The sequence below is a fragment of the Eschrichtius robustus genome, chromosome 11 (assembly GCF_028021215.1).
Source record: "Eschrichtius robustus isolate mEscRob2 chromosome 11, mEscRob2.pri, whole genome shotgun sequence".
Classification (NCBI taxonomy): domain Eukaryota; kingdom Metazoa; phylum Chordata; class Mammalia; order Artiodactyla; family Eschrichtiidae; genus Eschrichtius; species Eschrichtius robustus.
In genome coordinates, this window is record NC_090834.1 from 14,803,711 (window position 1) to 14,817,835 (window position 14,125).

General features: G+C 46.8%; 1 protein-coding gene across 1 annotated transcript in view; it reads left to right on the plus strand.

Annotated features, from left to right (window-relative positions):
• Positions 1–11,261: 11,261 nt before the first annotated feature.
• TMPRSS13 (transmembrane serine protease 13) overlaps positions 11,262–14,125 on the plus strand; it is a 32,040-nt gene continuing 29,176 nt past the window's right edge. The window contains 2 exon segments of the mRNA XM_068555150.1: positions 11,262–11,471; positions 11,473–11,499. Coding sequence (XP_068411251.1) covers positions 11,262–11,471; positions 11,473–11,499 — 237 coding nt within the window.

The following is a 14,125-nucleotide window of genomic DNA, read 5'->3' on the forward strand; positions in this document are numbered from 1 at the left end:
TATGATTACATTTATATGACATTCTAAAAAGGCACAAAAAATGAATCTGTGGTTGTCGGGGACAGGGAGTGTGGACAGAGGATTGACTGAGAAAAGGTATAAGAGAAACTTGGGGAGGTGGAAATATTGTATATTTTGAGCACAGTAGTAGCTATGCAACTGTAATATTTTTCAAAGCTCATCAAACTTCATACTTTAGAAAGGTGAAGTTTATTGTGCATAAATTACACTTCACAAAATCTGATTTAAAAAAAAAAAATCAGATCATGCCTCTACACTCCTCCCCCACCCCCACTTCCACCACTTACTTGAAAGAACACAATGGCTTTTCATTGTTCTTGGGGTAAAATTTAGATCCCTGCCCGTGGCCTACGGGACCCTAGGGCCACTCTTTTCCTTGCTCATTCTGCCCCCATGATGCTGCTCTCTTTTCCTCTGAGCTCTTCCTTCTACCTAGAGCACTGCCTGACTGACTCTTTTTCATTATCCAGGGCCTTCCCTGACTGTACCATCCAAAGCACCCCCCTCATTCTGCTCCATTTCATCAGTTTTCTTTCCATTGCTACGTGAAATGATTGTGCTTATTTACTTTTTCTTGCCTACTGCCTGTCTCCCTTTTTAGAATTCGAGCTCCCTGAGGACAGAACCTCATCTGTTTTCTTCACTAGAATTTATTCAGATTTTTTTCACCAGATTTGTCCAGAATCCCTAGCACCCAGCCCAGGCCTGGCACATAGGAAGCTCTCAAAGTTATTTGTGAAAAAGTTCCTTAAAATTTTAAACACAGAGTTACCATATGACCCACCACTTCCAATCTTAGGTATATACCCAAGAGAACTGTAAACATATATCCACACAAAAACTTGTATATAAATGTTTGTAGCAGCATTATTCATAATAGCCAAGAAGTGGAAATAACCCAAATGCCCATCAACTGATGAATGGATAAATTAAATATGAGATAACCATGCAATGGAGTATTATTCCACAATAAAAAGGAATGAAGTATTGATGCAAGTTATAACATGAATGAACCTTGAATATATTATGATGAATGAAAGAAGCCAGTCACAGAAGATCACATGCTGTATGATTCCATTTATAGGAAATGTCCAGAATAGACAAATCTATTGAGACAGAAAGTAGATCAGTGGTTGCCTATGGGGCTGGGGGAGGTAAGCTTTTTTGGGGTGATGAGTGTTCTAAAATTCATTGTGGTGACGGTTGCATAACTCTGTACACTGTAAGTGGGCAAATTATATGGGATGTGGATTCTATCTCAATAAAGCTGTTAATTTTTTTGTGTGTGTGGGATGAATTAATGAATCTGCTCCTCTGACCACTTCCTGGCTTTTAGGGGAGACAAATCAGGTAACACATGCCCCGTGAGCTGGTCTATTCTGCTCTATTCTGGACATGCACAGTTGATGCAGGCGTTCCATCTGTACACACGCCCTACCTACCTCTGGGATTCCATCCCCATGGAGCCCCCCTGGATGCCATGAGAGACCTAATGGGAAGGGTGTCCTGGAGGGCCACACAGGGTCCAGGCCCAGGTGGGACTACTGGAATTTTCTCTCCAGCTCTCTGAAGTTAGAGCAAAGCATTCTCTTAGTCACTGGCTCTGTCACCCCGCCCGGGGTAATTACCCCTCGTTAACCCCTCTGTGTGTGTCATCCACACATGTGGATGATTATACTGAACTTGGGCCTGATGATTTGGGCCACATTGCATCACACCAGCCTTGGCTCAGTGAAGACTGGGAGAACCGGCTCTTCCAGGTGCTCAGGGCGAGTGGAAAGCCAGGGCACCAGGCACTGAGAAGAAAAGGTGACAGTGGTGACACAGGAGGGCTCTCTGGTCTTCCTCACTCCTCACCCCAAAACTGGAACCCAGAGCAGGTGGGGCCGTGGTGGTTCCAGCTGGAGCTGAGGATGGCTGGCTGGTTGGCCTTGTATTTAGCCTTGAAGCATTGAACTTGGTATAGGAGGGTCTGTGGTTTGGTGTTGAACCAAAGAAGTCTTGGGCAGCCTTCAGACTCTGAGGTCTGGGCACAGGCCTGGGTGGAAAGGCCAAAGGCAGGAAGCGGGTCTTTAGAATCCTGGCCTCTCAAAGCTCTGCCATAAGATGTCAGAGGTTTACCCTGCAATCAGAAATTTAAAAGAATGATTCAGAAAAGAGGATCCCTGAGGTTCTTCCAGTTTGGACATTCTGAGAGTCTGACTGCAAACATCCACTGGGCACTTGGTCTGCGCCATGGCTGTACACGCACCAGCTCTGTTCACCCTCACATAACCCTATGAGGTGTAGCCTTATTCACAGTAACTTTTCTTCATGACGGGGAGATCAGTGGAAGCAATTTAGTTATTAAGCAGCTCCTGATAGGCACATAGTACAGCCTCAATAAAGACTTGATGACTGACTAACTGATTGCTTAGATTTGTGCTAGACATTGTGAGGAGATGTGAAAGAATTATATCAGTCAATTAGTGAATACTTATTGAGTGTATATTATGGGCAAAGTATTGTCCAATCTTGGAAGGGGAACCAGACTTCTTTGGGTTTTTAAATGTTGGCAATAAGTAATCCTGTCCAAATTCAATAAAATATATTGTGAAATAAGAAGAAATATATGTATTGGTCTCTGGTCCCCACCGTTCCTGTCATAGGGCTCCTGAAACCCTTGTAAATAGGATGCTAGGAGAATCTTTGGTTTTAATATTTAGTCTTTGATCCTGGTTCTTGACACAGGGTTCCTAAAACTCTTTTAATTTCCTGGGTGATAGGATTGTCTTTTGTCACAGAATTGCTTGGTGTGGGGAAAAAATTGTGATTAAGAGGAAAGTTGTATGGTAACATACATTACCGTTTTATTGAGTGTTGTCTCATTTAATCTTTAATGGGGTATTATAACCCATCAGATAGGTATTATTTTCTCTTTTGCAGATGGAGAAACTGAGATGCAGATAGTAAACTTGTAACTAATGTGACCAAAATTTCACCCTAGGGTGTTTTTTTTTTTTAAAACCATAGTCTAGTTTACATTCTTAACCATTATGTCATATTGCCATATAGATAAGCAGTTAGCCTAGAATGGAAAACCAACCATAGAGAAAACTGGAAACGTCTCTATACAAAGAATTAAGTAACAATTTCTAAGAATCTCAGAGTGGACAGACCTTATTTAAATCTTCATGAATTCTTTGGAAGACAGAATGACCATTCATATTTCTATGTCTGAAGTCGATGTTGAGTTGGGAGACTGTATAGGGAGGCATAGAGTAGCATTACAAGCAGTTTCAGAAGTCCAACAGAGCTGTTTTCAAACCCATTTCCAGCACTTATTAGCTTTGTGGTCTTGGGCAAATTACTTATCCTTTTTGAGCCTTGATTGCTTCTTCATCTGTAAAATGGGTATAAAATATCTATTTATAAGTTTGATGTGGCAATTAACTAAGACACTGTCCACGAAGAGGGTGCAATACGCATTAGCTATTCTTTTTCTGGTAGCCAAGTCCCAGGGTGAGGAGGGTGAGGACGGAGGAGAGTGAGGGTCTCACGGAAGGGTAAGCGTCATAAGGACAGGCGTGATGCTGGGCTGCCCCTGCTATGTTTTAGTGGCCTGAGCAGTACCTGGTATATGATAGATGCACAGCAAATAATTGTTTACAGATGTATAGAAATTAAGCAAGATTTCAGGGGCTGAGTGAGTGGGCTTTGATTTGGTAAGTGAAAGGGAACATATCTCAGCAAAATGATCCATGCACTAGCTTTAAGGTCGCAGGCCCTGAGCCTTCTGTCTTGACTTAAGAAAGGGATCTAAAAGGTGCTACAAACAGTTTTGGATACAGCCTACCAGTGGGTGGACCAAAGGGTAGTCACAGCCCAAAAGGCCGATGGAATCTGGATGTTTTCAGGGAAACATCAGCTGGAAACCTTGTCCTGCTCTGTGTAACAGCCTCCATTCAGTGCTTCCGTGATTAAGGGTCTCCATCGGAAACTGCTAGAAACGCCAGGACCCCTCAGTGTGGGAAAACTAAAGCTGAAAAAAAAACCCCAATATAAACTTCTAAAACTTGGAAGGCTGAACTGAATTCTGATGTGTTACAAAAGGGCACATCTTAGCGGTCAAAAGCATTGAGTGAAGACATACTGTAGGGAGATCTGTTTACACAGAGTTTTCAGCTGATAGTAATAATGTCCTATATCCTTAGAGCATGTCAGCGTTTCCCAAGAGCCATCTCACAATATCATTTGATCCCTAAGGGGCAGGCAGAGCAGATCTTACCTTTTCTGGATCACAGTTGAGAGAACTAAAGCGAAGTGATTTGGCCAAGTTTCCACTTCTGGGAAGGAGCCAAGCCAGGGCTGGACCTGGGTCAACGTGCATTGTCCCTAAGCAGTGCTCTAGGTTGGATATAAAGATAGTTTCAAGGGAAGCGTTTGTCTTCATGAATTTTATGTTGATCATAATTATTAAGGGCCCCTGTTTGGGGTGTACCATTAATGTGAAATGCACAGCCTTGGAGACATTTCGGCTGCAGCTGGGCCCAGCCAAGCCACCAGCCTTGGGACCTGAAGCCTCTCTGGGCTTTCCTGAGATCACCTGTCCTGTCTGCTTTGGAGGGCTGTCCTAAGGGCTAGAGGAGATAAAGTGCTTTACAAATGTGATTATTCAATGTCTTAATATCCATGTGCATAGAGAAAAAATAAATCATATTCCTTCAGATTACTTTGTTCTAAACTGAGAAGTCTTTTGAGAGCCAAAAAAGCAGAAAGGCTCATGTTCTCTTTCCAAACTCTGAATAACCTATTGGAGAAATGGAATAATGTAGTTGCATGCTCAGACTCACAGACATAGAAAACAAACTTATGGTTACCAAAGGGGAAAGGAAGAGAAGGGATAAATTAGGAGTTTGGGATTAGCAGATACAAACTACTATATATAATAGAGAAGCAACAAGGACCTACTGTATAGCACAGGGAACTATATTCAATATCTTGTAATAAACTATAATGGAAAAGAATCTGAAAAACTATATATATATATATATATATATATATATATATATATATATATATATATATATATATATATAACTTAATCACTTTGCTGTACACCAGGAACTAACACAGCATTGTAAATCAACTATACTACCAAAAAACAAAAAAATCTAAAGTTTCTCATGTTATCTAGATTTAAAGTCTGTATAATTTTGTATCTTTTAAAAAATAATTCATATTCAAAAAGGCAAAAGTTCAAAATGCATAACATTTCCCTTTCACTGAGCAAACAATATAAATGTCTATCTTTTGGTGACAGTTGGCAAGACACAGAATGATTAATCTGGGGACCTGCAGGGGTTCACCTTCAGTGACTTCACACTTATCATCTGCTCTGCTAAAAACACATCTGAAGCAGCTGAAAAAATGAAGCTAGGGAAAGAATTACATCCAAAGGAAGTGTTCCTTTTAAAATACCCTGAACTGTAAAGAATATAGATAAAGGTTCTAACAAGAATGTACATATTTAACATTCTATACTGTTTATTATCAAAACAGTGTATTGATATTTTGGAAAATTTAAAAATATGATGGTCCATTATACCCGTCTATTACAATAGACACTGTCATGGTAAGAACATAGATGTGGAAGCAGAGAATGTGGATTTGAGCATTAGCTCCATCCTTCATAAGCTGTTGACAGTGGAAAGTGTACTTCTTTGACTCTTTGCTCCCTTGTTGCAAAATGCGATTGTGTTCTGAGGACAAAGTGAAATAATATTCGTGCAGGTGCTTTGCAAATGTGAGTTATTATTTCCTGGTGTTCTTTTTATATTTAACCATGAAAAAATATATAGTTTCTCCTCATAATTCTTATTTACTGCACATTGCACCTGTTTTTGCTTTTTCTCTGGGTTCTGACCACCCTTCTGTTCTTTCTTCCTGGGCAACTTTGGCAGCATTTTCTTCTTTCTCAAACTGTAATTCTATTTCTTTCTGTCAGATTCTCTGTTCCTCAGCTCTTGTGCAAGGATCTCCAGACCGCCTGGTCACCTTCATTGACTCTCTTCTCTTGTGCCCAATCTCTCTACTTAGAGATTAGGTTCTCCAGAGCTGAAAGGGACCTCACTTTTTAGAGATGAGGAAGCTGAGCCCTGGTGCCCCTGAGAAGTTGCTCAGCAATAACAGAGAAGCAATAAAAGCCCAGTCTCGAGTCTTAGCCCAGGGCTTTCTCCACCAAACTGCCAGCAAAGGACCATTTTCTCTGGGCTTTGAATTCAAAGCATACGTCTTAGCCCTCTCCATACCTGCTCAAAGCACTACCTGTTGTTCAACCAAATTTTGCAATTATATCATATCACAATGGCTACTACTTATTGGCGGGTACTATGTATCAGACCTCGTGCCAAAAGTTTTATACAAATGATTTCAGTGAATGGACATAAATACTCTTATTTGAGAGGAACCATTATCTCCATTTAAGGAAACTGAGATTCTGAGATGGGGAGTAACTTGCCCAAGGACACAGAGGAAGTACCTGAAGAGCTCTGATTCCATGACAGATCTCAAAGCCTGTTATACAAAGCACTCAACACTTCCTGCTCTGAACGTTCCTTTGAGGACTCTCACACTCCCCTTGGCAGCCTGAGAGTGCCAGGCTGTCTTACTGCCTGTCTCTCACACCTTCTGGAATCCCACCTCCTCCTCCAGAAAGCCTTCTCAGATGGCTCAGAGGGGAGTAGAGATGTTGCTGTCTGAATGTGGGAGTCTCGTGGTCACAGCAGTGTCTCCTTTGTCCTCACTCTGTAAGTATTTGAATGTGGCTGTGTGCAGGTGACCCATGTTTGCCTCTGCAGGACTTAATCCCCACCTGTCTTTCAGCACTGCTGGTCTGTGGGCAGCTGCTTCAGTCCTGTGGAAAAATTAGCAGCAGCCCGGTTGGTGGTTCCGGTGAACCACTGGTTAGTTTTATCTTTACTGGTTGGGACAGTGGCTCTGGGACCACACTTCAGGGGGGCCATAGTGCCCGTGGGCCTGCTTTTGGAGAAATCCATGGAGGGAAGAGGACTTGACATCACCTCACACCAGGAGCAAGTGAAGGAACTGGGTGTGTTCAGGTGGGCAGAGTGCCGACTCAGAGAGTCACCAAACTGATCCCTCAAGTGTGAGAGGGGCTGTCATGCTGAAGTGGGGTTTGACTTCTGCAGGGAGGGGAGCTGGGAGTACAGAAAAATGGGTGTGGGCGAATCACGAGGAAGAGCAGCTGTGTCAAACGCTTCTTTGGAAACAGGTGGCACCTAAACAACAGAACTGTCTCCAGATGGTGGTATTTTCCACTCCAATCTGGGCACAGCTGGGTGACTTCCAGGTAGGAGGGTCACAGATGGTCCACCCGAGAGGACTCGGCTGCCCTGGCCCGGGACACCCTGGAGGGCGGGGCCAGCCCTCCTCACGGCCCATGGCCCACTGTTTAAGGGGCTGGGGGCCGGAGTGTGCCACAGGGAGTCTGGCGTTCTGCCAGAGGCTTTCTACCTAGTTTATCCCATCTAATCACGGATTTGGGGTGATGCAACCAGAACAATGATGGTTACGGGGAGAAGAACAGGGCTTGGTCCCTCTCTGCCTCCTGTTGGTCCTGAACAAGACAAATGGGGCAGCAAACTCCATGACTAAGGGGAACACTGGCTCCTGGGTTGAGGGTTCTAGACTCTCTGAGGCCCTGACCTGCTGGGGGGTCATCAGGTGGTCCTTTGGCCAAGCTCAGGCTTTCTGCCCACCTTTCTTTTCTGGGTGTGGCTGGCCTTCCTCCCTCCTCTGTCCCTATTACTCAGCCAAGAGGCCCCATATCTGCTGGATGTGGGGAGCCTCAGAGTTGCCCCACCAGCAGAGTCCCCTGCCAGCCTTCCTTAGGCTGGCTGAGGGGCTCCATTTAGGCTCATGAGCTGTTTCCTCTGGGCTTGAAAAAAAAAAAAATACTGCCACCCTATCCAGCCTCCCCTTATAATATCCGGAGCACCCTTAACCAAGCACCTGGTGTGGGTCCGGGCCAGTAGCCTTGCTGGTCTGGGCTCAGGGAGGAGCGCTGGGCTGGGGGCTGGGGGCTAGGGGGGCGGGAGAGCAGGGGCTGGGGGAAGAGTCCAGGCTCTGGGGTGGGGCAGGTGTCCTGGCCCAGGGCGTCTCTCCTGGTGACTTATTCCCTTGAGGGTGGGCTTGGTGTCTCCTCTCTGCCTGGCCTCTAAGTATGTGGTCTGTGTGTCGCAGCTTCCCTTAGACCTGGAGGGATGTCCCTCTGTTGAGCTCTGAGTGATGGAGAAGCTCCGAAGTGGGCTACATGGGAGGGATGGTACTCAGAGCTTTCACGGAGGGAGCGGGGAGGAAATTCACAAGTAGGGCTGATGAAGGAGGACTCACGAACCAGGACTGTTGACAACCAGGTGGGACTAGAATGGCCAAGAGCCCTGTTTCCTGGTCTGTAGCCCCAGGAAGGAGCTTGCAAGGTGCTGGGTAGTGGCAGCTGGAGAGGCCATGAAAGCAGAGCGCTAGGAGTTTAGTCTCAAAGTAGTAGTGAGATTTCTGTCACTCCTCACTCTCTTGGGGCTGCCTTGAGGCATGTACTTGTTTGCATGGATGATATATTTTCTGTAAAACTCCCTCCACCCTAAATGGAAATGACCCAGAGGCGGGAAAGGACCAGGCTACTAAAAGCCTGGAGTCCCCACTGAAGGGGAGGTAAAAGGCAGAGCAGATGAACACCTGGGCCCAGTGCACTGCTCCCCTCTGGGTGGAAAGTTGTCGTGATCAGGTCTCTGGAGGGAGGAGGGCGGGGAGGCAAAGGAAAGCGGGTAGTCAGAGGGATGCAGGGATGGCACGGACGGGGTCTCCTTCCTTCCAAAGAGACAGGAAGAGGCAGAGCAAGGCTGGAGCCGGGTGCAGAAGCCGGGGTAGGTGGTTACTAAGGCCAGCTCTGTTGGGGGAAGAGTCCAGGCCTTGTGCCACCCCGGGACCTTCCCCTCTGGAAATAGGAAAACTACCAGCAAAGAATTTCATGCCTCAGTGTCCCCTGGCCCCGCCTCCGAGCCCCAACGTGGGATATTGCATGTTCCCCCCACCCTTCTGTTCTTTGCCACCTTCACCTCCAAGAGCTACGGCGGGGCCTGGTGCTGAGCTGCCGATGCTGATTGAACTGAACGGGTGGCTGATGGGAATTTCCACGTGGGTCAGCTGGTTTGCTCAGCAAGGACCCTGGGACGACTTGTGTCTCTGATGGACCCAAGGAACAGAGCAAGAAATACAACCCACGTCTCTTCAGAGCCTCCCCAGTGCCGGACACATTCTCTGGGTGGATGTGTCATCATGGTCTTCCAGAGGGTGATAAAGACCTCCAAGTTCACATCGCTGGCCTTTACCTCTGAGGTGGGGTTTCCATCCCCCCCAGCACGGGCCCAGAACCCCAATCCTGAGCTCTTACCAGAGGACGGGGGGACCTTCAGGGAATGAAGCTAAGGGTGACGCTGGGAGGCCAGTGGTCTGCCTGGGAGACAGAGTGGGGCTCCTCAGGTCTGGTCTATGGAAGGAAAGGCCCAGTGCCAGTCTCCAGCCTCAGAGTCCCCGGTGGCCTGGAGGGGGGGGGGTGGGGGTGGGTGCCTCCCTAGGAAAGAGGGAAGAGGAGGTGCTGAGGACACAATTCGGAGTCTCCTCGGGACTGGATGACCACGTGGGAGGGGTGCCTCTGCCCTGGCAGGCTGGTGGAGGGAGGAGGGAGGGTATGGGGCCTGAAGCTGAGTTCTCTTGGAGAGCCAGGGCAGTGACACCCCGAATAACCCAAGACTGGAGAACCCTAGGGTCTCTGCCTGGGCCCACCATCCTTCTGCCTCTGGATTCGATTTCCTTCAAGACAGCTTTGGAGCCAACAGTTTCCACTCTCAGCTAGAAATTCCTGTTTTCTTGTATGTAAATGGAGAGAATAGTAGTCACTTCCCTTGTCTTTGCTTAAACGTCATGTCAGTGATCCCCTCCCTGACCTTCCTGTTTCAAACTGTAACTCTGCCTGCCCAGCCCTCTTGATCCCCTTCCCTGCTTTGTTTTGCTCTATGGCACTTTCCACTTTCTGCTACACTGGATCATCCATCTACCGTCACCACTGTTGTCTATCTGTTTTTAAAATTCGTTTTGTTTGCCCCAGCCCACCCCGAATGCTAGTGCCATAGGGCCGGGGGTCTTTGCTGAGTTTGTTCACTGTGTCCCTAGTACTTAGAACAGTGCCAGGAACATAAGAAGCACTCAATAAATAGTTGTTGAATGGATGAGTGAAGGATGGATGCATAGGATTGTTGCAGGAATTAAATGCATTGCTGTATGTAAAGCATTTCATAGGACACCCAGCACCTTATTATTATTGCTGCTGCTGTTGTTTGTTAGATGTGACTTGTGAAGTTTCCCCAGCTACTTGGCTCTCTGTTTCTCCATCTGTAAAATGAGGAGATCGAATCACTAGATAAACTCTGAGCTTCCTTCCATCTCTAAAGGGTCTGCAGTTCTATGATCTCTGTACCCCCAAATACTCAGAGGCTGGAAAGTTCTCCCCAGAGCTTACATTCTGCTGTTCTCAGCAGTTCTGCTGGGTGTGGAGGTGCTAACTCTCCCTTCACAGCAGCGCTTCCTCTGTTTCTTTAGACTATTTCTTTCGACAGGCTGGGGCAGAGGTAGGGAATCATGAGTCAGCATAGTATTTCTTGGAATGGTCTCCATTCCAATATATGTATGTTTCATTTTCATTGGTTTTGATGTGTTGTTTCATAACATTTTATTATTTTCAATAGAGGCAATTCATTATGTGCATAATTAGAAGCCATTTGATTTTAATTTCCTTGTTGAGAGTTGTTGTAGAAATAAGCAAAGTTCAGGAAAAAGATTCTTTTTGCCGGACCACGTGCCCCGATTTGGGATTTGGGCATGTGGTCCTTGGAGATGAAGTTTCACGCTGTCCTGCCCTGGGTTGGCGCTGGTCCCTGATCTTGGACGATCCTTTTATGGGGACAGGGTCGTACCTCAGAGGGCTCAGAAGCACCTGTTTTAGGGGCCCAGGTTGGCATGGCTAAGATTGTCCTCCCAAGGCCTGGGCCATTTCTCCCCAGAATCCCCCTCTGCAAAAGGTGGTCTGGAAGCCCTGGCTTCCCCACAGCTGACTCTGTGGGGACAGCTTTGGGAATAAAGGTAGCTTCATACTCCCAGTATTTGGTATTTGCTGAGTAACTGGGATGGCCTTGGAGGAGGGGCGAGGGACAGGTCTGGCTAGTTCTGCCCTGTTGTTCATACACAGGATTACCTCACATGTCCCAACTGGCTTCCCTGCCCATCTGGTGAGGGCTGGCCTTCAGCCCTCCAGCCCCCTTTTCCTCACCTGCCTGGGAAGCCAAACATGGGTCTTCCCGTCAACATCAGCTGAGGCTGGAGGCTTCACCCCCTCCGGAGACCATGGACGGAGACAGCCACCTGGTGAGTGCATCTGTGGAGCTTGGGCCAGAACCTCCTGGCACTGAGGAAACAGGGATGGGGCTGGAAGCTAGGTGGGGCAGCGGCAGTGTGCCTCGGTTTCAGGGGAAACTGAATGTGCCTTTTCTAGTTTGAAGTTACTGGGGATCAAGATCACGCGGCCTCCTTTTATCATGGTTCCTAAAAGGGGCCCCATGGGAGGAGGAGCTGATGGGATTTGGGGTCTGGTCAGGGAGCACCCCAGGGCTGTGTGGCTGAATCCTGGGCTCCCGCTCTGTGGCCCCTGAGAACCCCAGCCAGGACGTATGTGCTGTTGGGACAACTTTGCTGGTTTGAGAATCATGAAAGCTTGGTATTCTAACTCGGCTTCAGGGTTATCTTTGGGTGACCCTCTCACCAGACTCATAAACCATCTCAGAAAAGGTGGCATTGAAGATCTTCAAGGGGATTTTAAACTCCTCTTGGTCCTTATTTTCAGGCTTAATAATCTTCATGCTTGGAAAGTGCTTCCTTATGTCTAACCATGATTCCTTCTGCTACAACTAAGATTACTTTCCTCTTCTGTTTTTTGGTAGAGAGCAGCTAAGTGTCCTCTGTGGAAAAGCCAGTCATATGCATGTGAAGGTTTCCAAAGATTTTGTTCAAGTATTCCTCAGCTTTCTTTTCTTGAGGGACATTCCTCTGTGCCCTTACTTCTCCTTGGGTCTTATTTTCTGCTCATCTCCACCTTCTTTTGTTCTCCAGTGATGTGGTAGAATCTGGGACTGTGGGAAGGATGGGCCAACGCTGGAACTGAGGATCAGCTTAGCCTATGTTCTGGCTGATAGTTGGCTCGTGGTCCATTCTGAACCCCAGATGTATTTCTGAAAACTCTACCATCATCTCTCCCACCATTCTTCCAGCCCCTTCTTGACTTTTCTGTCCCAGGCTTTTTCTCCTGCCCTCTGATCTGGTCTCCTTGGCCCATGTCTCTGCCTCACCGAGGTCATTTGACCCTAGGCCTCTGGGGCTCATTGGAACCTCTGGTGAGCAGTAAGGGGGATGCAGAAGGCAGAATGGAGTTTGGTTTGAGGCATGGGGAAGGTGAACCCATGGTCACAGCCATGGGTCATGTTCCTTGGTAACTTGCTGGGAACCTAAACTTGATGGTCCCTAGACACAAGGGGTGAGAAGTGCTGAGCTATGTGAAGGGTGGTAGGGCCAGTCCCTGGGGCAGGGTGATGGTGGGGGGGCACCTTCTAGGAAACTCATCTGTCCAGAGTCAGGAACCAACATGGAAGGTCACTGGAGGGGCACAGGGTAGAGTACAGGCTTTTCATTACTGATAGAATAAATGTCACATGGTATGGCAGGTCCCACGTTCACTCTGGGAGACTTACCTTGGAACGAAAGAACTGAACCATTACCTCCTTATTTAAGGTTGAACCCCCAAGATAGTGAGCCTGAGGTGGGGACAGAGAGAGCTTCCTGAAGATCTTAAGCTTATCTGCAACAGATTTCTTAACACTAATTAAATTGAATAAGAGGAGACTGGGAGTAACTGGTCGTCTAAGGCTGTGCCTTTTTCCCTGAGGACGTCATTGCAGAAAGACGCATTGTGATTTTTGACTATCAGCTCAATAAAGTAGTGAGAAAGATGGTGGCCAATGGACTTAAGCCTGATGAAGTTCCTGTGTGAGCTGTCTGGGACTTCAGGGGGACCTTAGAAAGAAGGTGGAGAAGGCTCACAGCTTCTTTGTGTTCAAGAGAGAAGCCGCAGGATGTGGTGGACAGAACACTGACCAAGTTCCAGGTCAGCAGTGACTTTGGACCAATCACTTAACTTTTCTGCACCTTAGTTTCTTCATCTGTGAAATGGAATCAAAATAGTGTCTACTTCAAGTGGTCTTAGAATAGTGTCTTTCACATAATAAGTCTCTTTTATAAGAACATCTGGCATAGACAGACAGACAGACAGACAGATAGATAGATGGACATGTATTCATAGAGTTAAGATTTATTGCCATCATCATCATCATCATCATCGTCTAGGGTCTAGTCCTAGCTCCTCTAAATTTGGACAAATATCTTCTGCTCTCCGTGCCTCAGTTTCCCCACCTACACAAGGAGAGGGTTGTACACATTGCCCCCTGAGGCCCCTTTCTGGTTCCATGACAGTCTCTGGAATCACGTAGAGTGAGATTACAAGTGTGCCACGCTGGATAAGCGCATTTGTTCCTGAAGAATAGTGCATACTTTGTGTTCTTCAAGAGGCGTCACATGCTTAATGCTTAAAGAAGTGTCATGTTTATTAAAGAAAGACTGAAGTTGACCCACTGATAAAGCAACAATCCTCTGTAGAGTGGATTTTCTTCTACTGGGTCTTCTTTTTTATTTTTAATTAATTCATTCATTCATTAATTTATGGCTGCTTTGGGTCTTCATTGCTGCACACGGGCTTTCTCTAGTTGCAGCAAGCGGGGGCTACTCTTTGTTGCGGTGTGCGGGCTTCTCATTGTGGTGGCTTCTCTTGTTGCGGAGCACGGGCTCTAGGCGCGCGGGCTTCAGTAGTTGTGGCACGTGAGCTCAGTAGTTGTGGCTCGCGGGCTCTAGAGCGCAGGCTCAGTAGTTGTGGCACATGGGCTTAGTT